The 27,820-nt window shown below is 48.4% G+C and overlaps 1 protein-coding gene across 3 annotated transcripts in view; it reads right to left on the bottom strand.

The window, feature by feature from the left end:
- Window positions 1-275: 275 nt before the first annotated feature.
- LOC145349278 (tripartite motif-containing protein 2-like) overlaps window positions 276-27,820 on the bottom strand; it is a 97,797-nt gene continuing 70,252 nt past the window's right edge. For 2 of the 3 annotated variants that reach the window (XM_080197790.1, XM_080197792.1), the window contains exons 10-12: window positions 9,210-9,280; window positions 8,808-8,948; window positions 276-960 (exon numbers count right to left, since the gene is read on the bottom strand). In XM_080197790.1, the coding sequence (XP_080053916.1) occupies window positions 808-960; window positions 8,808-8,948; window positions 9,210-9,280 (365 nt within the window). In that variant the 3' untranslated portion in view covers window positions 276-807. The remainder of the gene's footprint in view (window positions 961-8,807; window positions 8,949-9,209; window positions 9,281-27,820) is intronic. The other variant, XM_080197789.1, reaches the window with a different exon arrangement.

Raw genomic sequence — 27,820 nt, 5'->3', positions numbered from 1 at the left:
CTCACTGGGGTACGGCTCCCACACACACTGACTCTCACTGGGGTACGGGTCCCACACACACTGACTCTCACTGGGGTACGGCTCCCACACACACTGACTCTCACTGGGGTACGGGTCCCACACACACTGACTCTCACTGGGGTACGGGTCCCACACACACTGACTCTCACTGGGGTACGGGTCCCACACACACTGACCCTCACTGGGGTACGGCTCCCACACACACTGACTCTCACTGGGGTACGGGTCCCACACACACTGACTCTCACTGGGGTACGGGTCCCCACACACACTGACTCTCACTGGGGTACGGGTCCCCACACACACTGACTCTCACTGGGGTACGGCTCCCACACACACTGACTCTCACTGGGGTACGGGTCCCACACACACTGACTCTCATTGGGGTACGGGTCCCACACACACTGACTCTCAGTTGCACTGGTCCCAGTTCAGTCGCCGTGGAGACGGGGCAAAGGGTTTGATTGGTCTATTTCCCATTTGAAAGCTGGAATATTCTGTCCAATCCTGACGATTGTGAGGCTGGATTAATCCTCTTCGGCCCCTTTGTCCAGTCTCGGTGGTGAGTGACCCATCTCTCTGGACAATGGGAGCACTGGACTCTCCATGGTGACCTCTGACACTCCATGGTGACCTCTGACCTTGGGCCTTGGTTGGACGTTGCTTCTCTCTTGTACTTACAACATTAACACAAACCCAAAAGCACTGCTTATCCTTGACTGGACAGAATTGCACAGAAAGTAAATAGCTTCCATTGACCCTCACACAGAGTTCCAGAACATTCCTTCACTGCAGGTAACGGTAAATCTTGAAGCAGTGATTGCCCGAATCTGCTACAGCCACATGTCCATCTGAGGTCAATGCCAACCCCTGGGGTCCATACAGAGGGTCAGCAGACGTGTTAATGTAGGAGAGGAATGATCCAGCACTGTCAAACACCTAGAGAGACAGAGAGGGCGACACAGAGAGAGAGAGAGGGCGACACAGAGAGACAGGGAGAGGGCGACACAGAGAGACAGGGAGAGGGCGACACAGAGAGACAGGGAGAGGGCGACACAGAGAGACAGGGAGAGGGCGACACAGAGAGACAGGGAGAGGGCGACACAGAGAGACAGGGAGAGGGCGACACAGAGAGACAGGGAGAGGGCGACACAGAGAGACAGGGAGAGGGCGACACAGAGAGACAGGGAGAGGGCGACACAGAGAGACAGGGAGAGGGCGACACAGAGAGACAGGGAGAGGGCGACACAGAGAGACAGGGAGAGGGCGACACAGAGAGACAGGGAGAGGGCGACACAGAGAGACAGGGAGAGGGCGACACAGAGAGACAGGGAGAGGGCGACACAGAGAGACAGGGAGAGGGCGACACAGAGAGACAGGGAGAGGGCGACACAGAGAGACAGGGAGAGGGCGACACAGAGAGACAGGGAGAGGGCGACACAGAGAGACAGGGAGAGGGCGACACAGAGAGACAGGGAGAGGGCGACACAGAGAGACAGGGAGAGGGCGACACAGAGAGACAGGGAGAGGGCGACACAGAGAGACAGGGAGAGGGCGACACAGAGAGACAGGGAGAGGGCGACACAGAGAGACAGGGAGAGGGCGACACAGAGAGACAGGGAGAGGGCGACACAGAGAGACAGGGAGAGGGCGACACAGAGAGACAGGGAGAGGGCGACACAGAGAGACAGGGAGAGGGCGACACAGAGAGACAGGGAGAGGGCGACACAGAGAGACAGGGAGAGGGCGACACAGAGAGACAGGGAGAGGGCGACACAGAGAGACAGGGAGAGGGCGACACAGAGAGACAGGGAGAGGGCGACACAGAGAGACAGGGAGAGGGCGACACAGAGAGACAGGGAGAGGGCGACACAGAGAGACAGGGAGAGGGCGACACAGAGAGACAGGGAGAGGGCGACACAGAGAGACAGGGAGAGGGCGACACAGAGAGACAGGGAGAGGGCGACACAGAGAGACAGGGAGAGGGCGACACAGAGAGACAGGGAGAGGGCGACACAGAGAGACAGGGAGAGGGCGACACAGAGAGACAGGGAGAGGGCGACACAGAGAGACAGGGAGAGGGCGACACAGAGAGACAGGGAGAGGGCGACACAGAGAGACAGGGAGAGGGCGACACAGAGAGACAGGGAGAGGGCGACACAGAGAGACAGGGAGAGGGCGACACAGAGAGACAGGGAGAGGGCGACACAGAGAGACAGGGAGAGGGCGACACAGAGAGACAGGGAGAGGGCGACACAGAGAGACAGGGAGAGGGCGACACAGAGAGACAGGGAGAGGGCGACACAGAGAGACAGGGAGAGGGCGACACAGAGAGACAGGGAGAGGGCGACACAGAGAGACAGGGAGAGGGCGACACAGAGAGACAGGGAGAGGGCGACACAGAGAGACAGGGAGAGGGCGACACAGAGAGACAGGGAGAGGGCGACACAGAGAGACAGGGAGAGGGCGACACAGAGAGACAGGGAGAGGGCGACACAGAGAGACAGGGAGAGGGACAGAGACAGCGACAGAGAGAGAGGCAGTGACAGAGAGAGAGATAGACAGAGAGAGTCATAGTCATACAGGTTTACAACATGGAAACAGGCCCTTCGGCCCAACTTGTCAATACTGCCCCCTTTATATTTTTAATCCCCAAGTGGATCCCAATTGCCTGCATTTGGCCCATATCCCTCTATTCCCATCGTACCCATGTAACTATCTAGATGTTTTTAAAAAAGACAAAATTGTACCTACCTCAACCGCTACCTCTAGCAGCTCATTCCAGACACTCACCACCCTCTGTGTGAAAAAGATGCCCCTCTGGACACTTTTGTATCTCTCCCCTCTCGCTTTAAACCTATGTCCTCTAGTTTTAGACTCCCCTACCTTTAGAACATAGAATATTACAGCGCAGTACAGGCCCTCGATGTTGTGCCGACCTGTGAAACCAATCTAAAGCCCATCTAACTTACACTATTCCAATATCATCCATATGTTTATCCAATGGCCATTTAAATGCCCTTAATGTTGGTGAGTCCACAACTGCTGCAGGCAGGGCATTCCACACCTTACTACCCTCTGAGTAAAGAACCTACCTCTGACATCTGTCCCAAATCTATCGCCCCTCAATTTAAAGATATGTCCCCTCGTGCTAGCCATCTCCATCCAAAGAAAAAGGTTCACACTATCCACCCTATCTAATCCTCTGATCATCTTGTATGCCTCTATTAAGTCACCTCTTAACCACCTTCTCTCTAACGAAAACAGCCTCAAGTCCCTCAGCCTTTCCTCATAAGACCTTCCCACCATACCAGGCAACATCCTGGTAAATCTCCTCTGCACCCTTTCCAATGCCTCCACATCTTTCTTATAATGCGGCGACCAGAACTGTACGCAATACTCCAAGTGCGGCCGCACCAGAGTTTTGTACAGTTGTAATGGTAGGAAGGACTATTACTTACGTGGCGAAAAACTGCAGCAGGCGACGGTGCAGAGGGACCTCGGGGTCCTTGTGCATGAGTCGCAAAAACCCAGCGTGCAGGTGCAGCAGGTGGTCAGGAAGGCGAATGGGATGCTGGCCTTCATAGCGAGGGGGATTGAATATAAAAGTAGGGAGGTCTTGCTGCAGCTGTATAGGGCATTGGTGAGGCCGCAGCTGGAGTACTGTGTGCAGTTTTGGGCGCCGCACCTGCGCAAGGATATTTTGGCCTTGGAGGGAGTGCAGAGGAGGTTTACTAGGCTGATACCGGAGTTGAGGGGGTTGAGCTATGAGGAGAGGCTGAATAAACTAGGCTTGTACTCGTTAGAGTTTAGAAGAATGAGGGGAGATCTCATTGAGACGTATAAGATGATGAATGGGATGGATAGGATAGAGGTGGAAAGACTCTTCCCGCTCAAAAAAGACAGTAGGACTAGGGGGCACAGCCTCAAGATAAAGGGGGGGCGGTTCAGAACGGAGTTGAGGAGGAACTTCTTCACTCAAAGGGTGGTGAATCTCTGGAATTCTCTGCCCGTTGAAGTGGTGGAGGCTGCCTCGCTAAATATTTTTAAGAAGCGGGTTGATGGGTTTTTGATAAGAGAAGGGATTAAGGGTTATGGGGAGAGGGCGGGAAAGTGGAACTGAGCCACGACAGATCAGCCATGATCTTATTGAATGGCGGGGCAGGCTCGAAGGGCCAGATGGCCTACTTCTGCTCCTATTTCTTATGTTCTTATGTTCTTATGTTCTTATGTAACATGACCTCACGGCTCCGAAATTCAATCCCCTCTACCAATAAAAGTTGACACGCTGTACGCCTTCTTAACAACCTTATCGACCTGGGTGCCAACTTTCAGGGAGCTATGCACATGTACACCGAGATCTCTCTGCTCATCAACACTACCAAGTAACTTTCCATTAGCCCAGTACTCTGTATTCCTGTTACTCCTTCCAAAGTGAATCACCTCACACTTTTCCACATTAAACTCCATTTGCCACCTCTCAGCCCAGCTCTGCAGCTTATCTATGTCCCTCTGTAACCTGCAACATCCTTCCGCACTGTCCACAACTCCACCAACTTTAGTGTCATCCACAAATTTACTAACCCATCCTTCTACACCCTCATCCAGGTCATTTATAAAGATGGGAATATCTTTGGGAAAAGGTATTGACTATCTAGCTGACCTGTGCCCCTCATTATTTTATAGACCTCTATAAGATCACCCCTCAGCCTCCTACGTGCCAGAGAAAAAAGTCCCAGTCTATCCAGCCTCTCCTTATAACTCAATCCATCAAGTCCCAGTAGCATCCTAGTAAATCTTTTCTGCACTCTTTCTAGTTTAATAATACTTTTCTATAATAGGGTGACCAGATCTGTACACAGTATTCCAAGTGTGGCCTTACCAATGTCTTGTACAACTTCAACAAGACATCCCAACTCCTGTATTCAATGTTCTGACCAATGAAACCAAGCATGCTGAATGCCTCCTTCACCACTCTGTCCACCTGTGACTCCACTTCCAAGGAGCTATGAATATGTACCTCTGGATCTCTTTGTTCTGTAACTCTCCCCAGTGCCCTACCATTAACTGAGTAAGTCCTGCCCTGGTTCAATCGACCAAAATGCATCACCTCGCATTTGTCTAAATTAAACTCTATCTGCCATTCGTCAGCCCACTGGCTCAATTGATCAAGGTCCTACTGCAATCCTAGATCACCTTTTTCACTGTCCACTCTGCCAGCAATCTTGGTGTCATCTGCAAACTTACTAACCATGCCCCCTATTGTTCTCACCCAAATCATTAATATAAATGATAAATAACAGTGGGCCCAGCACTGATCCCTGAGGCACACCGCTGGTCACAGGCCTCCAGTTTGAAAAACAACCCTCTACAACCACCCTCTGGTTTCTGTCAAGAAGCCAATTTTGTATCCATTTAGATACCTCACCCTGGATCCCGTGAGATTTAACCTGATGCAACAACCTACCATGCGGTACCTTGTCAAAGGCCTTGCTAAAGTCCATGTAGATAACATCAACTGCACTGCCCTCATCTACCTTCTTAGTTACCTCTTCAAAAAATTCAGAGGGTCAGAGAGAGAGGGTGAGACAGGCCAAGGGAGGATCAGAGACTAAGGAGATGATTCTGACAGCATCACAGCGCGCTGGGAGACATCAGGGGAAATTGGTGTCGCGGGCTCCCCACTGAGCGCCACCTTCTCAGCGCATCTACAGTCACCGGATTTCTGACGCGATCAGCTCTGCACCACAGATCAGCAGAGAAATGATTATAATGTTCATTTCCATCTGATCAGCAAGCCAGGATGGAAATCTCTGTATCCACGAGCATCTCCCCCCCACCCCCTCTCCCATCCCTCCCACCCCTCCTTCTCACCACACCCCTGCCCATCTCTCCCTCCCCACCAGGAGCGTCTCATTCCAGCGGGGTTTACACGGCACCCCCAGCAGCCGATCCCACTGGAGTGGAGGGGGGACAATCGAGGCTCCCCCAGAGGGTCGGGCGCTGGGAGGCCCTGGCACTGCCCACCAGGCACAGGGCAGTGACAAGGGGGCGATGCCTAATGGGGGGGCCTGATGGTGGGGGAGGGCACTTCATTAGCCACTCTGCATTCGGGCTGAGTTAGAGGGAGGGGCCAGCAATGGGGTCTGGGCACAGGGGTGGAGGGGCTGCGGTGGAGGGGTTTGGGGCTCAGAACCCTGCCATTGACCCTCTAATCCACATTCATGTTTGTCCTACCAAAATGAATCACCTCACACTTATTAGGGTTAAACTCCATTTGCCACTTTTCAGCCCAGCTCTGCATCCTATCAATGTCTCTTTGCAGCCTACAAGACCCCTCCACCTCATCCACTACTCCACCAATCTTGGTGTCATCAGCAAATTTACTGACCCACCCTTCAGCCCCTCTTCCAAGTCATTGATAAAAATCACAAATAGCAGAGAACCCAGCACTGATCCCTGTGGTACACCGCTGGTAACTGGCCTCCAGCCTGAAAATTTTCCCTCCACCACCACCCTCTGTCTTCTATGAGAGCCAGTTACTTATCCAATCGGCCAAATTTCCTTCAATCCCACACCTCCTTACTTTCTTCATGAGCCTACCATGGGAAACTTACCAAACGCCTTACTAAAATCCATGTATACGACATCAACTGCTCTACCTTCATCTACACACTTAGTTACCTCCTCAAAGAATTCAATCAAATTTGTGAGGCAGGATTTACCCCTCATGAATCGTGTTAACTATCCCAGATTAAGCTGCATCTTTCCAAATGGTCATAAATCCTATCCCTCAGGACTCTTTCCCTTTCCGATCACTGAAGTAAGACTAACTGGCCTATAATTACCAGGGTCATTCCTATTTCCTTTCTTGAAGAAAGGAACAACATTCGCCACTCTCCAATCCTCTGGCACAAACTCTGTGGACAGTGAGGACCCAAAGATCAAAACCAAAGGCTCTGCAATCTCATCCCTTGCCTCCCGAAGAATCCTAGGATATATCCCATCTGGCCCAGGGGACTTATCAACCCGCAGGTTTTTCAAAATTGCTAACATATTTTCCCTCAGAACATCTACCTCCTCCAGGCTATCAGCCTGTATCACACACTCATCCTCAAAAACATGGCCCCTCTCCTTGGTGAACACCATCAGACTCACTGTGGACTATTCTCCAGAATCAGTTACATACTTAGACACATACGTCTCCATTAAGGACGGTCACCTCAGCACCTCACTGTACTGCAAGCCCACGGATAACCTCATGATGCTCCACTTCTCCAGCTTCCATCCTAAACACGTTAAAGGAGCCATCCCCTACGGACAAGCTCTCCGTATACACAGGATCTGCTCAGATGAGGAGGATCGCAACAGACAACTCCAGACGCTGAAAGATGTCCTCATAAGAACAGGTTATGGTACTCGACTCATCGATCGACAGTTCTGACGCGCCACAGTGAAAAACTGCACCAACCTCCTCAGAAGACAAACACAGGACACAGAGGACAGAGTATCCTTCATCGTCCAGTACTTCCCCGGAGCGGAAAAGCTACGACATCTTCTCCGGAGTCTTCAACATATCATTGATGAAGGCAAACATCTCGCCAGGGCCATCCCCACACCCCCACTTCTTGCCTTCAGACAATCGCACAACCTCAAACAGACCATTGCTCGCAGCAAACTACCCAGCCTTCAGGAGAACAGTGACCACAACACCACACAACCCTGCCACAGCAACCTCTGCAAGACATGCCGGATCATCGACACGGATACCATCATCTCACATGAGAATACCATCCATCAGGTACACGGTACATACTTTTGCAATTTGGCCAACATTGTCTACCTGATACGCTGCAGGAAAGGATGTCCCGAAGCATGGTACATTGGGGAGGCCGTGCAGACGTTACTACAACGGATGAATGAACACTTCTCGACAATCACCAGGCAAGACTGTTCTCTTCCTGTTGGCGAACACTTCAGCGGTCACAGGCGCTCAGCCTCTGATCTTCGGGTAAGCATTCTCCAAGGCAGTCTTCACGACACACGACAGCACAGAGTCGTTGAGCAGAGACTGATAGCCAAGTTCTCCACGCATGAGGACGGCCTCAACCAGGATCTTGGGTTCATGTCGCACTATCTGTAACCCCCACGACTTGCCTGAACTTGTAAAATCTGACTAACTGTCCTGTCTGTGGACAATACACATCTCTTTAACCTGTGCTTAACCCTCTCTCCACACACACATTGTCTGTACCTTTAAGACTTGATTTGTTGTAAAGACTCACATTCCAACCATTATTCTGTAAATTGAGTTTGTGAACAGATCTCCCACTCACCTGACGAAAGAGCAGCCAGTTCCGAAAGCTAGTGGATTTTGCTACCAAATAAACCTATTGGACTTTAACCTGGTTTGTGAGACTTCTTACTGCGTCCCATCAAACACTCCCAGGACAGGGACAGCACGGGGTTAGATACAGAGTAAAGCTCCCTCTACACTGTCCCCCATCAAACACTCCCAGGACAGGGACAGCACGGGGTTAGATACAGAGTAAAGCTCCCTCTACACTGTCCCCCATCAAACACTCCCAGGACAGGTACAGCACGGGGTTAGATACAGAGTAAAGCTCCCTCTACACTGTCCCCCCATCAAACACTCCCAGGACAGGGACAGCACGGGGTTAGATACAGAGTAAAGCTCCCTCCACACTGTCCCCATCAAACACTCCCAGGACAGGTACAGCACGGGGTTAAGTATAGGGTAAAGTTCCCTCTGCCAATATTCCCACCTGGATTCGGCTGTTTCCCCAGTCAGCGACGATAATGTTCCCGTTGCTGTCGACAGCGACTCCTGTCGGTGCATTGAATTGTCCATTGCCTTCTCCGTGAGATCCAAACTTGAAGAGGAATTCACCGTCCGAATTATAAACCTGGGAAGGTCACCAAAAATTCAGTCACAACCTCACCCTCCTTTCTATGGATCAGCCAATCAGGAGGCAGTCTGGGGGGGTGGCGGGGGCTTTAGTGAGATGTTAAGGTCATGAAGCCAATGCCAGTCCAAAGCAAAGAGCTGGTGACCCAATCATGGAGTCTGTTCCAGATGGGAGTCTCCCAGGATCTCAGCAGCTTTCCCAGAGTGGGAATGTTCAAGGTCAGCTTGGAAAATGTACAAGAATCAAAGCTGGACTCACCTTCACTGAGTGATTGTGGAAATCTGTCACCAGAATCTCGTTCTTATCATTGACCGCAACAAAATGTGGCCCTGCAACAGTGAAGAAAATCAGCTGAATCTCTCACATTACAGACTGCCCATCAGAATGCAGCTTCCAGACAGTTTGTTCACTCCTCTGGGACCGTGCTGAACTTTATTTATTAGTCAAACATAGGCTGACATTAACATTGCAGTGAAGTTACTGTGAATAGTTATTGTGACGCTCTGGCACCTGTTCAGGTCAATGCACCCTAACCAGCACAGCTTTCAGACTGTGGGAGGAAACCGGAGCACCCAGAGGAAACCCACACAGACATGGGGAGAATGTGCAGACTCCACACAGACAACGACCCAAGCTGGGAATCGAACCCCGGTCCCTGGCGCTGAGAGGCAGCAGTGCTAATCACTGAGCTACCGTGTCACTCTTGAACCAGATCAAAAGGATATTGGACAGGATGGAGATGAATCCATTATTCTGATCCGTGCTGGAAGCAACAGCCTTGGGAAGCAGGGATGTTGGGGAACACCAAGAAACTCAAAGCTAAATTAAAGACAGGAACTCAAGGGTTAAAATCTAGGGATTATTGGGTGAGCTGTGTGCAAAGTGGGGAGGTTGTTTCAGGAGACGGACATCAGACTGGAGGATGGTGTGGGAGAGAGACAGGAATTCCCTTTCCTGGGATTGGAAGGGGCTGCACTGTTGCGATTTTGCCAGGGTCACTCAGCTCCAGACCTCATTCCAGCCTTGGTTCAAACATGGACAAAAGAGCTGAATTCCAGAGGTGAGGTGAGAGTGACAGCCCTTCACACCAAGACCACAATGGACTGAGTGTGGCATCAAGGAGCCCGAGTGAAACTGGAATCAATGGATATCGGGGACAAACTCTCCGCTGGTTAGAAACACAGGAATTAGGAGCAGAAGTCAGCAAGTTCAGCTCTTTGAGCCTGCTCTGCCATTCAATTAGATGATGACTGATCTCTCCCTGGTCTCAGATCCACCTCCCCACCTGTTCCCCATATCCCCCTATCTCTTTTTTATTAGAAATATATCTATCTCCTTCTTTAAACCATTTAATGATTCAAACTCCACTGCGCTATGGGGCAGCGAGTTCCCCACATTCTCCACCCTCTGTGAGAAGTAGTTCCTCCCCATCTCAGTTTTAAATCTACCGCCTCTCAACCTATCCCTGTCACCTCTTGTTCAGATTGCCCCATAAGAGGAAACATTTGATTTACATTTATTTTATCAATCCCTTTGAAAATTTTATACCCCTTGATCAGATCCCCTCTCATCCTTCTAAACTCCAGTGAGTACAATCCCAAACTGTTTAATCTCTCCTCATCAACACTTTCATCCCCGGAATCAATCTGGTGAACCTCCTCTGAACATAGAACATAGAACATTACAGCGCAGAACAGGCCCTTCGGCCCACGATGTTGTGCCGACCAGTTAAAAAAGCAATACCCTCTAACCTAAACCAATCCCTTTCCATCCATAAACCTATCCACGGATCTCTTAAACGCCCACAAACTAGGCGCATTTACAACTGCAGCAGGCAGGGCATTCCAATCCCTCACCACCCTCTGGGTAAAGAACCTACCCCTGACATCCGTCCTATAACTACCACCCCTTAATTTAAAGCTATGCCCCCTCGTGCTAGCTTTCTCCATCCGAGGAAAAAGGCTATCACTGTCCACCCTATCTAAACCTCTAATCATCTTATATGTTTCAATAAGGTCCCCTCTTAGCCACCTTCTTTCTAACGAAAACAACCCCAAATCCCTCAGTCTCTCCTCATAGGACCTTCCCTCCATACCAGGCAACATCCTGGTAAATCTCCTCTGCACCCTCTCCAATGCCTCCACATCCTTCCTATAATGTGGGGACCAGAACTGTACACAATACTCCAAGTGTGGACGCACCAGAGTTTTGTACAGTTGCAACATGACGCTGCGACTCCTAAATTCAATCCCCCTACCAATAAACGCCAAGACACCGTATGCCTTCCTAACTACCTTATCTACTTGATTCCCAACTTTCAGGGATCTATGTACACATACACCTAGATCCCTCTGTTCATCAACACTATTCAGAGTCCTACCGTTAGCCCTATACTCTACACATCTGTTATTCTTGCCAAAGTGAATTACCTCACACTTTTCCGCATTAAACTCCATCCGCCACCTCTCGGCCCAGCTCTGCAACTTGTCCAAGTCTCTCTGTAAACTATGACACCCCTCTTCACTATCTACCACTCATCCGACTTTGGTGTCATCAGCAAGTTTACTAATCCACCCAACTATACCCTCATCCAGATCATTTATAAAAATTACAAACAGCAGTGGTCCCAAAACAGATCCCTGAGGCACACCACTTGTAACCGAACTCCATGCCGAATACTTTTCATCAATCACCACCCTCTGTCTCCTATCTGCTAGCCAATTCCTGATCCAATTAACTAAATCACCCTCAATCCCATACATCTGCATTTTCTGCAGAAGCCTTCCATGGTGAACCTTATCAAACACCTTACTAAAGTCCATATATACCACGTCAACTGCCTTACCCCCATCCACCTCTTGGTCACTTTCTCAAAAAACTCAATAAGGTTAGGAAGGCACAACCTACCCTTCACAAAACCGTGCTGACTATCTCCAATCAATTAATTACTCTCCAAATAACTATAAATCCTATCCCTAGTAATTTTTTCTAAAACCTTGCCCACAACAGAAGTAAGACTCACCGGTCTATAATTCCCGGGGAAGTCTCTGTTCCCCTTCTTAAACAATGGGACAACATTCGCTATCCTCCAATCTTCTGGCACTATACCTGTGACCAACGACGACCTGAAGACCAGAGCCAGAGGCTCTGCAATCGCCTCTCTTGCCTCCCAGAGAATCCTAGGGTAAATCCCGTCCGGCCCAGGGGACTTATCTATTTTCAAACCCTCAAGAATATCTAGCACATCCTCCTTATCAACTCCTTATGAACTGCCTCCAGTGCCACCACATCTTTCCTCAAATAAGGATACAATACTCCAGATGTGGTCTCACCAACACGCCGTACAATTGCAACAACACACATCTGCTTTTATACTCCAGTCCCTTTGCAATAAATGCTAACATCCCATTTGTGTTTTTTGTTACATGCTGTACCTGCATACCAACTTTCTGTGATTCACAAACACAGACACCCAGATCCCTCTGCGCTGATGAATATGTTAGACATTAGGGTCTTAACTGTCACACAGGAAGATAGTTTTATCGCCTTGTTAATCAAGACTCTGTCTAACTCTGCCTTAAAAATATTCAGACATGGCTTTTGAGGAAGAGAATTCCAAAGACTCACCGCCCTCTGAGAAAAAACAATTCTTCATAACTTTGTTTATGTATATATCAGGAGCAAGAGAAAGAGTAGGCCCTCTCTAGGATAATGGAGAGAAGTTATGTATGGAGCCACAGGAAGTGGTTGAGACCCTTGAGTTCTTTGTGTCAGTTTTCACCAAGGAGAAGGACATGACAGATGTTGAGGTCAGGGATAGGTGTGTGAACACTCCAGAGAATGTCAATATATCAAAGGAGGAAGCATTGAGTATTCTAAATTGCATTAAGGTAGACAAATCCCTGGGGCTGGGTGGGATTTAGAACATAGAACATTACAGCGCAGAACAGGCCCTTCGGCCCACGATGTTGTGCCGACCAGTTAAAAAACAATGACCCTCTAACCTAAACCAAACCCTTTCCATCCATAAACCTATCCACGGATCTCTTAAACGCCCACAAACTAGGCGCATTTACAACTGCAGCAGGCAGGGCATTCCAATCCCTCACCACCCTCTGGGTAAAGAACCTACCCCTGACATCCGTCCTATAACTACCACCCCTTAATTTAAAGCCATGCCCCAGGTTACGGCGGGAGGCAAGGGGGAGAAATAGCTGGGTCTTAACAGATATCTTCACATCCTCTTTGGCCACAGGACAGGAGGATAACCAATGTTGTTCCCTTGTTTAAGAAAGGAAGCAGGGATAATCCAGGAAATGATAGGCCGGTGAGCCTGATGTCAGTGGTGGGAAGCTTTTGGAGAATATACTGAGGGACAGGATACATGCACATTTGGAGGAAAATGGGCTAGTTAGTGACAGGGGCAAGGTTTACACAGAGGGTGGTGGGTGCCTGAAACCCTCCGCCTGGGGAGGTAGTGGAAGCAGATACATAAAAACATAGAAGATAGGAGCAGAAGGAGGCTATTTGCCCTTCAAGCCTATTAATTACGAACATGGCTGATCATCCAACTCCATGGACTAATCCTGCTTTCTCCCCATAACCTCTGATCCCGTTCACCCCAAGTGCTATATAAGGACATAAGAAATAGGAGGAGTTGGCCATCTAGCCCTTCGAGCCTGCCCCGCCATTCAATAAGATTATGGCTGATCTGAAGTGGATCGGTCCCACTTTCCCGCTTTCTCCCCACAACCCTTAATTCCCTTGTCTATCAGAAACCTATCTACCCGTGACTTAAATATGTTTAGCGAGGCAGCCTCCACCACTTCAACGGGCAGAGGATTCCAGAGATTCACCACCCTTTGAGTGAAGAAGTTCCTCCTCAACTCTGTTCTAAACTGTCCCCCCCAATCTTATTTTGAGTCTGTGCCCTCTAGTTCTGCTATCCTTTCTAAGCAGAAAGGATCTCTCTACCGCTACCCTATCCATCCCCTTCATTATCTTGTAAGTCTCTATAAGATCCCCCCTCAGCCTTCTAAACTCCAACAAGTACAGACCCAGTCTATTCAATCTCTCTTCATAAGCTAACCCCCTCATCTCCGGTATCAGCCTGGTGAACCTTCTCTGCACTCCCTCCAAGGCCAATATATCCCTTCGCAAATAAGGGGACCAAAACTACACACAGTACTCTAGTTACGGCCTCACCAGTACCCTGTACAGTTGCAGCAAGACCTCCCAGCTTTTATAAGAACATAAGAAATAGGAGCAGGAGTAGGCCATCTAGCCCTTCGAGCCTGCCCCGCCATTCAATAAGATCATGGCTGATCTGTCGTGGCTCAGTTTCACATTCCCGCCCTCTCCCCATAACCCTTAATCCCCTCTCTTATCAAGAACCCATCAACCAGCTTCTTAAAAATATTTAGCGAGGCAGCCTCCACCACTTCAACGGGCAGAGAATTCCAGAGATTCACCACCCTTTGAGTGAAGAAGTTCCTCCTCAACTCCGTTCTAAACCGCCCCCACTTTATCTTGAGGCTGTGCCCCCTAGTCCTACTGTCTTTTTTGAGCGGGAAGAGTCTCTCCACCTCTATCCTATCCATCCCATTCATCATCTTATACGTCTCAATGAGATCTCCCCTCATTCTTCTAAACTCTAACGAGTACAAGCCTAGTTTATTCAGCCTCTCCTCATAGCTCAACCCCCTCAACTCCGGCATCAGCCTAGTAAACCTCCTCTGCACTCCCTCCAAGGCCAAAATATCCTTGCGTAAGTACGGCGCCCAAAACTGCACACAGTACTCCAGCTGCGGCCTCACCAATGCCCTATACAGCTGCAGCAAGACCTCCCTACTTTTATATTCAATCCCCCTCGCTATGAAGGCCAGCATCCCATTCGCCTTCCTGACCACCTGCTGCACCTGCAAGCTGGGTTTTTGCGACTCATGCACAAGGACCCCGAGGTCCCTCTGCACCGTCGCCTGCTGCAGTTTTTCGCCACGTAAGTAATAGTCCTTCCTACCATTCTTCCTACCAAAGTGGACAACTTCACACTTGCCAACATTAAATTCCATTTGCCATTTCCTGGCCCATTCGCCCAGCCTATCTAGATCCTTCTGCAGACTCTCCACACCCTCCGCACAATTTGCCTTTCCCCCAATCTTGGTGTCATCAGCAAATTTCGACACCCTACACTCGGTTCCCTCCTCCAGATCATCTATATAAATGGTAAATAGCTGAGGCCCCAGCACCGACCCCGGGGCACCCCACTAGTCACCATCCGCCAATCCGAATAGCACCCATTGACCCCCACTCTCTGTCTCCTATTTGACAACCAATCCTCTATCCATGCTAACACCCTACCCCCAACTCCATGTCCCCTGACCTTCTGCAATAACCTCTTGTGAGGCACCTTGTCAAACGCCTTCTGAAAATCCAGAAAGACCACATCCACCGGCTCTCCTCTATCCACTGCCCTAGACACATCCTCATAGAACTCCAGTAAATTTGTCAGACACGACTTCCCTTTAACGAAACCGTGCTGCGTCTGCTCTATCAAGCAATTCCCTTCAAGATGCCTCGCTATTTCCTCCTTAATGACGGATTCTAACATCTTACCTACCACAGACGTTAAACTAACCGGCCTATAATTCCCCGCCTTTTGCCTGGCACCCTTCTTAAACAACGGCGTAACATTAGCTGTTTTCCAATCTTCCGGCACTTCCCCGGAATCCAGCGACGTCTGGAAAATAACCACCAAGGCATCCACTATCACCTCCGCCATTTCTTTCAGAACCCTCGGATGCATTCCATCCGGTCCTGGGGACTTGTCCACAATCAGCCCCTCCAGTCTGTCGAGCACCACCTCTCTAGTAACAGTAATGTCATTAAGACCCTCCAGTCCTACCACCTTTCCATCGCTAACACCCGGCAAATTATTCACGTCCTCCTCCGTGAAGACAGAAACAAAAAAGTTATTCAAGACCTTAGCCATATCCCCATCCCCTACCACTAGGTCCCCTTTCTCATCCTCTAAAGGACCAACGTTCACCCTAGCCAGCCTCTTCCTTTTTATATATTTATAAAAACTCTTGCTATCCTTTTTCATATTAAGTGCTAGCCCAGCTTCATAGCTTCTCCTACCCTTCTTTATCAGCTTCTTTGTCAATCTTTGTTGACATTTAAACCTCTCCCAATCCTCTTCTCGCCCACTGCTCTTAGCTACTCTAAATTCCTCCGCTCTTAATTTAACACTTTCCTTCACCTCCTTCGTTATCCACGGCTTATTACCTCTCCTCCTACGGTCCTTTTTGACCATCGGAATAAATTTCCGCTGAGCACCAAGAAAGATCTCCTTAAAGATCTTCCACTGCTCCTCAGCAGACCTACCTTCCAACGCGCTCCCCCAGTCCACATTCGCCAATTCTTCTCTCATCCTACCGTACTCCCCTCTATTCAAACAAAGGACGGTGTCCGGGAACCCACTTTCTCCTCCTCCATCTGCAACAGAAACTCCACCGTACAATGATTACTCTCCCCAAGAGGATCCTTCACCGCAAGGTCCCTAATTCTACCCGCCTCATTACATAGCACCAGATCCAAGATAGCTCGCTCCCTCGTCGGCTCCAATACACACTGTTCAAGGAAATTATCCCGGCAGCATTCCAAGAACTCCTCCTCGAGCCCACCTCGTCCAACATGGGTCGACCAATCAATACGCAGATTGAAATCCCCCATAACTACTGTCGTCCCATTCCTGCCCGCCCCACCTCCAAATCATTATTCGGGGGCCTATAGACGACACCCACCAGCGTCTTCCTCCCTTTGCTGTTCCTAATCTCCACCCACAACGATTCCACCCTCTGCTCCTTGGCTCCGATATCATCCCTTGCTACCACCTTGATACTATCCTTAATCAGCAGAGCTACGCCACCCCCTCTTTCCTCCTGCCTATCCTTCCTAAACACTTGATAGCCCTGTACATTCATCTCCCAGTCCCTGTCACCTTGCAGCCACGTCTCTGTAATGGCCACCAGATCGTATCCATTTGTGTCGATCTGCGCCACCAGCTCATCCACTTTATTCCGAATGCTTCGTGCATTCAGATAAAGCGCTTTCATCCCAGCCTTCACCTGGACCCTATTTGCCGTAACGCCACCAATTGGGACATCCTCGGCCTCTTCCCTTACCTGTACCCTCTCCTTAACTTTAGACCTCGTAACGTCACCTACCTTCACACCCTCCCCCCCTCAATTAGTTTAAAGCCCTGTCTACAGTCCTCTTTACTCGATTCGCCAGCACTCTGGTCCCAGCACGGTTCAGACCAACCCCATCCCGCCCGAACAAGTCCCACCTACCCCAATACTGGTGCCAATGCCCCATAAATTCAAACCCATTCCTCCCACACCAATCCCTGAGCCACCCATTCACTTCCTTAATCCTGTCAACCCTACGCCCGTCTGCACTCGGTTCAGGCAGTAGCCCGGAGACGACCACCTTGTCGGTTCTACTTTTTAATTCCATTCCCAGCTTCTCATACTCCCTCCCCAGATCCTCAGTCCGCACTTTGCCGATGTCGCCGGCACCCACATGTACCACAACGACCGGATTCTCACCCTCCCACTCCAGGTTCCTCTGCAGCCCAGCTGCGACATCCTGTACCCGAGCACCAGGCAGACAACACACCCTTCTGTGCACTTTGTCATTGTGACAAAGGACAGTGTCAGTACCCTTCACCCCACTATCCCCAATCACTACTACGTTCCTTTTCCCCTTCTCTTTGCCTATGTCCTGCTGCATCACTGTACCGTGTGCAGTTTGCTCACCAACCTCACCTGCCTCGTCCTCTTCCAGAGTGGAAGCAAGAACCTCAAACCTGTTATGCAGATTAAGAGGCTGAGGCCTCTGCTCCTCACCCCCCTTCCTCCTCCCAGCAGCCCCCTTTTGTCTCTGACCCTTAGATTTAGCCAGTCTAGGGGGGGTGGATGTCACTTGCACCCCATTGACAATGGCACCCTCTCTCCCCCTGATGAGCCTCAGTGTCTGTAGCTCAGAGGCCAGCTCATCCACCTTGAGCTGGAGCTCTTCCAGCAACCTGCACTTACTGCAGATATGGTCACTGGGATGGACCCTGGGTCCACCAGTTCCCACATCATACAGAAACCACACATCACATGCCCCTCCATTATTCACTGTAATTTTTTATGGGAAAAAATTTTTTTTCCTTGTTTCTTGCTGTAGTAGTTTTGAAAAAATTTTTTTTCCTTGTTTTTTCAAACAAACTCACCTGGCCTTTTTTCCTTCAAGCCCTTTTTGATATTAAGCCCTATTAGCTCACTCTGCTTCCCACTCACTCCGCTGCCCGCTGTCTACACCAGGCCTCCTTTTAAACCTGGCGCTCATTTAAAGCAGGCTGGTCCACAAATGCCTTTTAACCTTTTATATTCTATCCCCCTCGCTATAAAGGCCAACATCCCATTCGCCTTCTTGATCACCTGCTGCACCGGCAGACTGGGTTTTTGCGACTCATACACAAGGACCCCCAGGTCCCTCTGCACAGTAGCATGCTGCAGCTTTTCGCCCTTTAAATAATATTCCATCCTACTATTATTTCTACCAAAGTGGATAACCTCACACTTGCTAACGTTATTCTCCATCTGCCAGGTCCTCGCCCACTCACTCAGCCTATCCAGATCCCTCTGCAGACTTTCCACATCCTCCACGCAATTTGCTTTTCCACTCATCTTCATGTCATCAGCAAATTTTGTTATCCTACACTCAGTCCCCTCCTCCAGATCATCTATATAAATGGCAAAAAGGCCCCAGCACCGATCCCTGCGGTAGGCCACTAGTCACCAACCGCCAACCAGAAAAGCACCCATTGATTCCAACTCTCTGCTTCCTGTTAGACAACCAATCCTCAATCCACGCTAACACTTTACCCCAAACTCTGTGCACCCTAACCTTCTGCAGCAACCTTTTCTGAGGCACCTTATCGAACGCCTTCTGGAAATCTAAAAACACCACATCCACCGGTTCCCCTCTGTCTACCGCACTAATCATATCTTCATAAAAATCCAGTAAATTCATCAAACACGACTTCCCCTTCATGAATCCGTGCTGTCTGCTTGATCAAACCGTTCTTTTCTAGGTGTCCTGCTATTTCTTCTTTAATGACGGATTCTAGCATTTTTCCAACTACAGACATTAAACTAACCAGCCTATAATTCCCTGCCTTTTGTCTGCTACCTTTTTTAAACAGCAGCGTAACATTAGCTGTTTTCCAATCTTCCAACACTTCCCCAGAGTCCAGCGAATTTTGATAATTACTAAGGCATCCACTATTTCTTCTGCCATTTCTTTAAGGACCATGGGATGTATTTCATCTGGTCCCGGGGACTTGTCTACCTTCGGTCTCATTAGTCTACCAAGCACTACCTCTCTAGTGACAGTAATTGCATTAAGGACCTCATCTCCTACCATCCCTCTATCTTTAATATTCAGTAAGTTATTTGTGTCCTCCTCCGTGAAGACTGACACCAAAAACTTATTTAAAGCCTCAGCCATTTCCTCATTTCCCACGATTAAATCCCCCCTCTCATCCTCCAAGGGTCCAACATTCGCTCTAGCCAGTCTCCTCTTCTTTATATATTTGTAAAGACTTTTACTATCATTTTTTATATTCAGAGCTAGTTTAGCTTCATAGTCTATCTTTGTTTTCTTTACCACTTTCTTAGTCATTCTTTGTTGATTTTTAAATCTTTCCCAATCTTCTAATCGCCCACTATTTTTAGCCACTCTGAACGCATCAACTTTTAATTTAATACTCTCCTTTATTTCCTTCGATAACCACGGCTGGTTATCCCTTCTCCTACATTCCTGCTTTCCCATCGGAATATATTTCTGCTGAGCACCGAAAAAGATCTCCTTAAAAATCCTCCACTATTCCTCAGCCGTCCTCCCAACCAATCTGCGCCCCCAATCTACATTCACCAATTCCGATCTCATCCTATCGTACTCCCCTCTGTTCAAGCAGAGGACACAGGTTCGGGACCCTACTTTCTCATCCTCCATCTGCATCAAAAACTCAACCATACAATGATCGCTCGTCCCAAGAGGATCCCTCACAAGAGGATCCCTAATTCTTCCTGCCTCATTACACAACACCAGATCTAAGATAGCTCGCTCCCTCGTAGGTTCCGTCACACACTGTTCAAGGAAACTATCCCGACAACATTCCAAGAACTCTTCCTCAAGCCCACCGCTTCCAACTTAAGTTATCCAATCAATATGCAGATTAAAATCCCCCATAATTATCGCCGTTCCATTTCTGCACGCATCATTTATTTGCTTGTTTATAGCCCGCCCCATCTCAAAGTTATTATTTGGGGGCCTACAGACCACACCCACCAGCGTCTTCCTCCCCTTACTATTCCTTATCTCCGCCCACAACGATTCCACATTTTGCACTTTAGAGCCTATATGTTCCCTTACTACCACCCTGATATTATCATTAATCAGCAGAGCTACCCCCACCCCCTTTTTCTTCCTGTCTATCCTTCCTAAATGTCTGATATTCAGCCGCCTCTTGAATACATTCAATGTTTTGGCCTCAACTACTTCCTGTGGTAATGAATTCCACAGGCTCACCACACTTTGGGTGAAGAAATGTCTCCTCATCTCCATCCTAAATGGTCTACCCTGAATCCTCAGACTGTGACCCCGGATTCCGAACTTCCCCACCATCGGGAACATCCTCCCTGCATCTACCCTGTCTAGTCCTGTTCGAATTTTATAAATCTCTGTGAGATTCCCCCTCATTTGTCTGAACTCCAGCAAAAACAATCCTAACCTAGTCAATCTCTCATCATACATCAGTCCCACCATCCCCAGAATCAGCCTGGTAAAGCTTTGCTGCACTCCCTCGAGAGCAAGAACATCCTTCCTCAGAAAAGGAGACCAAAACTGTACACAATACTCTAGGTGTGGCCTCACCAAGGTCCCTGTAGAATTGCAACAACATATCCCTGCTCCTGTACTCGAAACCTCTCACAATGAAGGCCAACATACCATTTACCTTCTTTACCCGCCTGCTGTACCTGCACGCTTACCTTCAGTGACTGGTGCACAAGGACACCCAGGTCCCTCTGCACACTCCCCTCTCCCAATTTACAGCCATTCAGGTAGTAATCTGCCTTCTTGTTTTTGCTTCCAAAGTGAATAACCTCACATTTATCCAAATTATACTGCATTTGCCATCGATTAGCCCACTCACCCAACCTATCCAGATCATTCTGAAGGATCTCTGCATCCTCGTCACAGTTCACCCTCCCACCCAACTTGGTATCACTAGGATATTTTGAGATGTTACATTTTGTTCCCTCATCCAAATCATTAATATATATTGTGAATAGCTGGGGTCCCAGCACCGATCCCTGTGGAGCCCCACTACTTACTGCCTGCCAATTTGAAAAGCACCCATTAATTCCCATTCTTTGTTTCCTCTCTGCCAACCAGTTTTCTATCCATCTCAATACACTTCACCCAATCCCATGTGCTTTAATCTTGTACAATAATCTCTTATGTGGGACTTCGTCAAACGCTTCCTGAAAGTCCAAATGCACCACATCGACTGGTTCCCCCTTGTCAACTCTACTAGTTACATCTTCAAGGAATTCCAACAGATTTGTCAAGCATGGTTTCCCTTCATAAATCCATGCTGACTCTGTCTGATCCTGTCACTGCTTTCTAAATGCTCTGCTATACAGTCCTTGATAATGGATTTGAGAAATTTTCCCACTATCGACATTAAGCTTACTGGTTTATAATTCCCTGTTTTCTCTCTACCTCCCTTTTGAATATTGGAATGAGATTCGCTCTCTCCCAATCTGCAGGGACTGTTCCAGAGTCTATAGAATCCTGGAAGGTGACCACCAATGCATCCACTATTTCTACAGCCACTTCCTTCAGTACTCTGGGATGGAGATTATCAGGCTCTGGGGATTTATCCACCTTCAATCCCAGCAATTTTTCCAACACCATTTCTCTACTAATATTGATCTCCCTCAGTTCTTCTCTCTCACTAAACCTTGCATTCTCCAACATTTCTGGTATCTGATTTGGGTCCTCTTTTGTAAACCAAAGTTTGTATTCAGTTGCTTGGCCGTTTCTTTGTGCCCCTCTTATACATTCCCCCGTTTCTGTCTGTAGGGGACCTACATTTGTCTTCACCAACCTCTTGCTCTTCACGTATCTATAGAAACTCTTAGTGTCAGTCTTTATGTTCCCTGCAAGCTTACTTTCATACTGGACTTTCCCCTTCTCAATCAATCCCTTGGCCCTTCTTTGCTGAATTCTAAACTGCTCCCAATCCTCAAGTCTGTTACTTTTCTTGGCCATTCTGTATGCTTCTTCCTTGGATCAGATACTCTCTCTAATTTCCTTTGTAAGCCATGGATTGGCCCTCTTACCCACTTTGTTTTTGTGCCAGGCAGGAATAAACAGTTGCTGCAGTTCCCCCATGCGTTCCCTGAATGTTTGCCATTGCCCATCCACTGTCATCCCTTTAAGTAACTCTCCTCAATCTATCAAAGCCAACTCACGCCTCGTATCCTCAGTTTTCTTACCATAAGACTTTTAAAGAGGCAACAGGACAAATACATGAATAGGGTGGGAATAGAGGGATACAGTCCCCAGAAGGGTAGGGGATTTTAGTTCAATCGGGGGCAGCATGGTCAGTGCAGGCTTGGAGGGGCCAAAGGGCCTGTTCCTGTGCTGTAATTTTCCTTGTTCTTGAAATGAGCTACCCCTTACTTTTAAACAGTGATGCCTAATTCCAGATTCTCCCATCAGTGGAAATACCCTTTCTACATCCACTCTTAACCATGTTTCAGTAATTGCTATAATATCCCAGTCCCATGTAACCATCAATGCCTTGAGTTCATCTGCCTTGTCTGTCAGGCCTCTTGCATAGAAATAAATGCAGTTTAATCTGGACTTCCCTTGCTCTCTGTCTTGCTTTTGCCTGATCTGTCTGGTACTACGATTACTGACACTGCCTTTACTACTTAATGTGCTCTCTTTAACTTCTGTGCTGTCCTCAACCCTCTCTTCTGTCTCCCTTCTGCTTTGGGTCCCACCCCCCAGCCAAACTAGTTTAAACCCTCTTGAGTGGCTCTCGCAAATCTCCCCGCCAAGATATTAGTCCCCCTGGCAGGGAGATTTGCTTTGTTAGTAGAGCAGGTCAGACACTAGGAATACTGTGGCAAGTAACTCATCTCCTGACTCCCCAAAGCCTGTCCACCATTTACAAGACACAAGTCAGGAGTGTGATGGAATAATCCCCGCTTGTCTGGATGGGGACAGCTCCAACAACACTCAAGAAGCTCAACACCACCCAGGACAGAAGAGCCCGCTTGATTGGCACCACATCTACAAACATTCAATCCCTCCACCACCAACACTCAGTAGCAGCAGTGTGGACTATCTACAAGATACACTGCAGCAATTCACCAAAGATCATCAGACAGCACCTTCCAAACCCACAACCACTTCCATCCTAAAGGACAAGGACAGCAGGTAAGTGGGAACACCATCACCAGCATGTTCCCCTCCAAGCCACTCACCATCCTGACTTGGAAATATATCACCGTTCTTTCACAGTCACTGGGTCAAAATCCTGGGATTCCCTCCTGAACAGCACAATGGATCAACCCACAGGACGTGGACTGCAGCGATTCGGGAAGGCAACTCACCACCACCTTCTCAAGGGCAACTAGGAATGGGTAATAAATGCTGGCCAGCCAGCGACAACCATATCCCACGAATGAATAAAAAAAATTAGTAAACCTTCTCTGAATTGCTGCCAACACATTTATATCTTTCCTTAAATAAGGAGACCCCACACTGTACACAATACTCCCGCTCTGCTCTCACCAATAACCTGTACAGCTGAAGCATAACCTTTGTATTCAATTCCCTTCACAATTTATACCATCACAGATTCACAGAATTATTACTGAGAGGAGGCCATTTGGCCAGTCATGTCTATGCTGGTACTCCAAATAAGCACCATGATTTGGTGCCATTCCTCTGCCTTTTCCCATCCCCCTGCACATTGTTTCTCTTCAAATAATCATCTAACGTCCTTTCCAATGCCGCAATTGAACCTGCCTCCAACATGCTCCCAGGCAGAGCTGTCTATTAGCTTTCCCAATTACTGGCTTTACCTGTCCACTAGCCTTCTGTAATTCATGCACTAGGGCACCCAGATCCCTCTGCAATCTCTGTAAGTTTGTCGGCCTGGGGTTAACTGTAACGATAATGGATGTGTTGTTTGTGAGACTTCTAACTATGCCCACCCCAGCCAAAGGCTGGCATTTCCACACCATGGCACTCTCTCTATGGTGAGTATATCCTTCCATGAGTAAGGGGATCAAAACTGTACACTATACTCCAGGTGTGGTCTAACAATTGCAGCAAGATATCTTTACTCCTGTACTCGGCCCTCATGTAATGAAGGCCAACAGACAATTTGCTTCCTAATTGCTTGCTGTACCTGCATGTTGTCTTTCAGTGATCACCCACGTCACCCAATCTCTGACTATTTCAGAAATACTCTGCACTCCATCTCTCCTACCATAATGGATAACGTCATACTTATCCACACTGTACAGCATCTATCACGTTTTCACCCACTAACTAAACCTCTTCAAATCCCCTTGAAGTCTCTTTGCATCCTCCTCTTAACTCGCATTGCACCTAGTTCTGTGTCAGGCACTTGGAAATATTACATTTAATCCCTACAGCCAAATCATTCTTTGAGAATTTAAGCAGCTGGATCCCTATCAGTAAGGGTAGGCAATAACACCTCCTCCACGATCATCCTCAACACCGGTGCCCCACAAGGCTGTGTTCTCAGCCCCCTACTATTCTCCTTATACACCTAAGACTGTGTGGCCAAATTCCCCTCCAATTCAATTTTCAAGTTTGCTGACAACACCACTGTAGTAAGTCAGATCTCAAACAATGATGAGACAGAGTACAGGAAAGTGATAGAGAATTTGGTGAACTGATGTGGCAACAATAATCTCTCCCTCAATGTCAATAAAACAAAGGAGATTGTCATTGACTTCAGGAAGCGTAAAGGAGAACATACCCCTGTCTACATCAATGGAAGTGAAGTAGAAAGGATTGAAAGCTTCAAATTTTTACGTGTCCAGATCACTAACAACCTGTCCTGGTCCTCCCATGCTGACACTATAGTTAAGAATGGAATGTTGGCCTTTATAGCAAGGGGGATAGAATATAAAAGCAGGGAAGTCTTGCTGCAACTGTACAGGGTACTGGTGAGGCCGCAGCTGGAGTAGTGTGTGCAGTTTTGGTCGCCGCATTTGAGAAAGGAAATATTGGCCTTGGAGGGAGTGCAGAGAAGGTTCACCAGGCTGATAGCAGAGATGAGGGGGTTAGCTTATGAACAGAGATTGAGTAGACTGGGTCTGTACTCGTTAAGAGTTTAGAAGGCTGGTTGCAGTGTGTCCGAAGATGACTGATCAGGCCAATTCGGGCATGGAATGTGCTGGCACATATTGGACAGACTTGTGTAGACACTGTAGTTGTTACGCTGGTGGTTCTGGACTTGCGCAGTTCATGCTTAAGTTGTGCTTCAGTAATACACCTTGCTTTGTGAGCTTGACAGCCTTTGTGGATGAGGCAGCACCAGGTAGGGCGGTTTTGTGCCAGCGTTTCCCAGGTGGTCGTGTCAATGTCAAGCGACTTCAGGGAGGCCTTGAGTGTGTCTTTGAAATGTTTCTTCTGCCCTCCATGATCATCTCTGCGGGTATGGCATCTGTCCCTGTGGCTTTGCCACTGGATAGCTGGCTGACAGCTTTCGTGACTTTGGCTACTACCGTTGGGTCATCCATGGCGCTGTTGATGTCAACCTGGGGAATCCTGTCTGTTGCCTCATCGTTAATAGATGACGGTCGGTTGAGGACGGCTTCAAAGTGTTCAGCCCATCTCTGCAGGATCTGAGCCCTCTCTGTAATGAGAGTTGTACCATCTGTACTCAGGAGGAGGGAACTCCTGAGAGATTGAGGTCCGTAGAGAGTGTTGAGGGCTTCATAGAACCGTTTCAAGTCGTTTCAATCAGCGTATCCCTGTATTTCATCTGCCTTGGCGCTCAGCCAGGCATCCTGCATTTTACGCAGTTTATTCTGGACTGTCCTGCGAGCACTGGGAAAAGCATTTTTCTTGGCAGCTGAAGATGGGTCATTCTGACAGACCCGATGAAGACGGTGCTTTTCAACAAGTAGAGCCTGTATCTCCTCATCATTCTCATTGAACCAGTCATGCTGCTTGTGGGTGGAGGGCCCGAGCATCTTCAGCGCAGATGTATGGATAGCATCCGTGAAGCGTTCCCAGTCTTCCTCAGCGCTGCCTGCGAGGTGTAGGTCAGCAAGCTTGATTTCTAAGTCTTCAGCCAGTGCTGAAGCTATGCTGGGGTTCTTTAGCTTGGCCGCATTGATTCTTTTCATAACCTTGTTTCCTTGTGGTCGCCTCTTGGGTCTGATGCGGAGCCTCATTTTGGAGACAATGAGCCTGTGATCTGTCCAGCAGTCAGCACCACACATGGCCTTGGTCACTCTGACATCCTGCCTGTCTTTTCTCCTGACAATGACATAGTCGATAAGATGCCAATGCTTAGAGCGGGGGTGCATCCAGAAGGTCTTGTTATGGGTAGGCAGACAGGGGTTGTGTTGGTGATGAGGAGGTTGTGCGCTGCACAGGTCTTCATTAAGAGTAGGCCATTACTGTTACGCTTTCCTACTCCATGCCTCCCAATGACTCCCCGCCAAATTGCAGAGTCACACCCTACTCTTGCATTGAAATCGCCAAGATCAGCTTATCGGTACTGCTCACTGCTGATAGGAGGGTGTCTAGTTCTTCGTAGAACTTGTCTTTCATCTCGTCTGGGTTGTTCATTGTGGGGACATAGGCACTGATCAGGGTGGCTTGACTTCTGTTCTGTAGCGGAAGCTGTAATGTCATAAGTCGGTCGTTCACACCCTTGGGTAGAATATCAACTTTCTGAACAAGGTGACTCCTGACGGCAAATCCAATTCCAGCATCACGACGCTCATCACCGCCATGACCACTCCAGAAAAAAGTGTATCTACCTCCAGTTTCAGGCAACTGACCTACGTTGGCAAGTCGAGTTTCAATCAGGGCTGCGATGTCAGGATTAAGGAAAACCCCAAGGTGTTCTACAAGTATGTGAAGAGCAAAAAGACAAGACGTGAAGGAATATGACCTATCAGGTGTGACGGTGGGAAAGTTTGTATGGAACCTGCAGAAATAGCAGAGATACTTAATGAATACTTTACTTCAGTATTCACAGTGGAAAAGGATCTTGGTGGTTGTAGTGCAGGTTTGCAGCGACTGAAAAGCTTGAGCATGTAGATATTAAGAAAGAGGATGTGTTGGAGCTTTTGCAAAGCATCAAGATAGATAACTCGCCAGGACCGGATGGGATGTACCCCAGACTACTGTGGGAGGCGAGGGAGGACATTGCTGGGCCTCTGGCGATGATCTTTGCGTCATCAACGGAGACGGGAGAGGTTCCAGAGGATTGGAGGATAGCGGATGTTGTTCCTTTATTCAAGAAAGGGAGTAGAGATAGCCCTGGAAATTATAGACCAGGGAGTCAAACCTCAGCGGTTGGAAAGTTGATGGAGAAGATCCTGAGGGGCAGGATTTGTGAACATTTGGAGAGGTATAGTATGATTAAGAATAGTCAGCACGGCTTTGTTAAAGGCAGATCATGCCTTACGAGCCTGATTGAATTTTTTGAGAATGTGTCTAAACACATTGAT

This window comes from Carcharhinus amblyrhynchos, chromosome 10 (genome assembly GCF_965287045.1).
Source record: "Carcharhinus amblyrhynchos chromosome 10, sCarAmb.v2.hapA, whole genome shotgun sequence".
In the NCBI taxonomy this organism is placed as follows: Eukaryota; Metazoa; Chordata; class Chondrichthyes; order Carcharhiniformes; family Carcharhinidae; genus Carcharhinus; species Carcharhinus amblyrhynchos.
The sequence above is the reverse complement of the archived record's forward strand: the minus strand, read 5'-3'. Positions and strand labels throughout refer to the sequence as shown.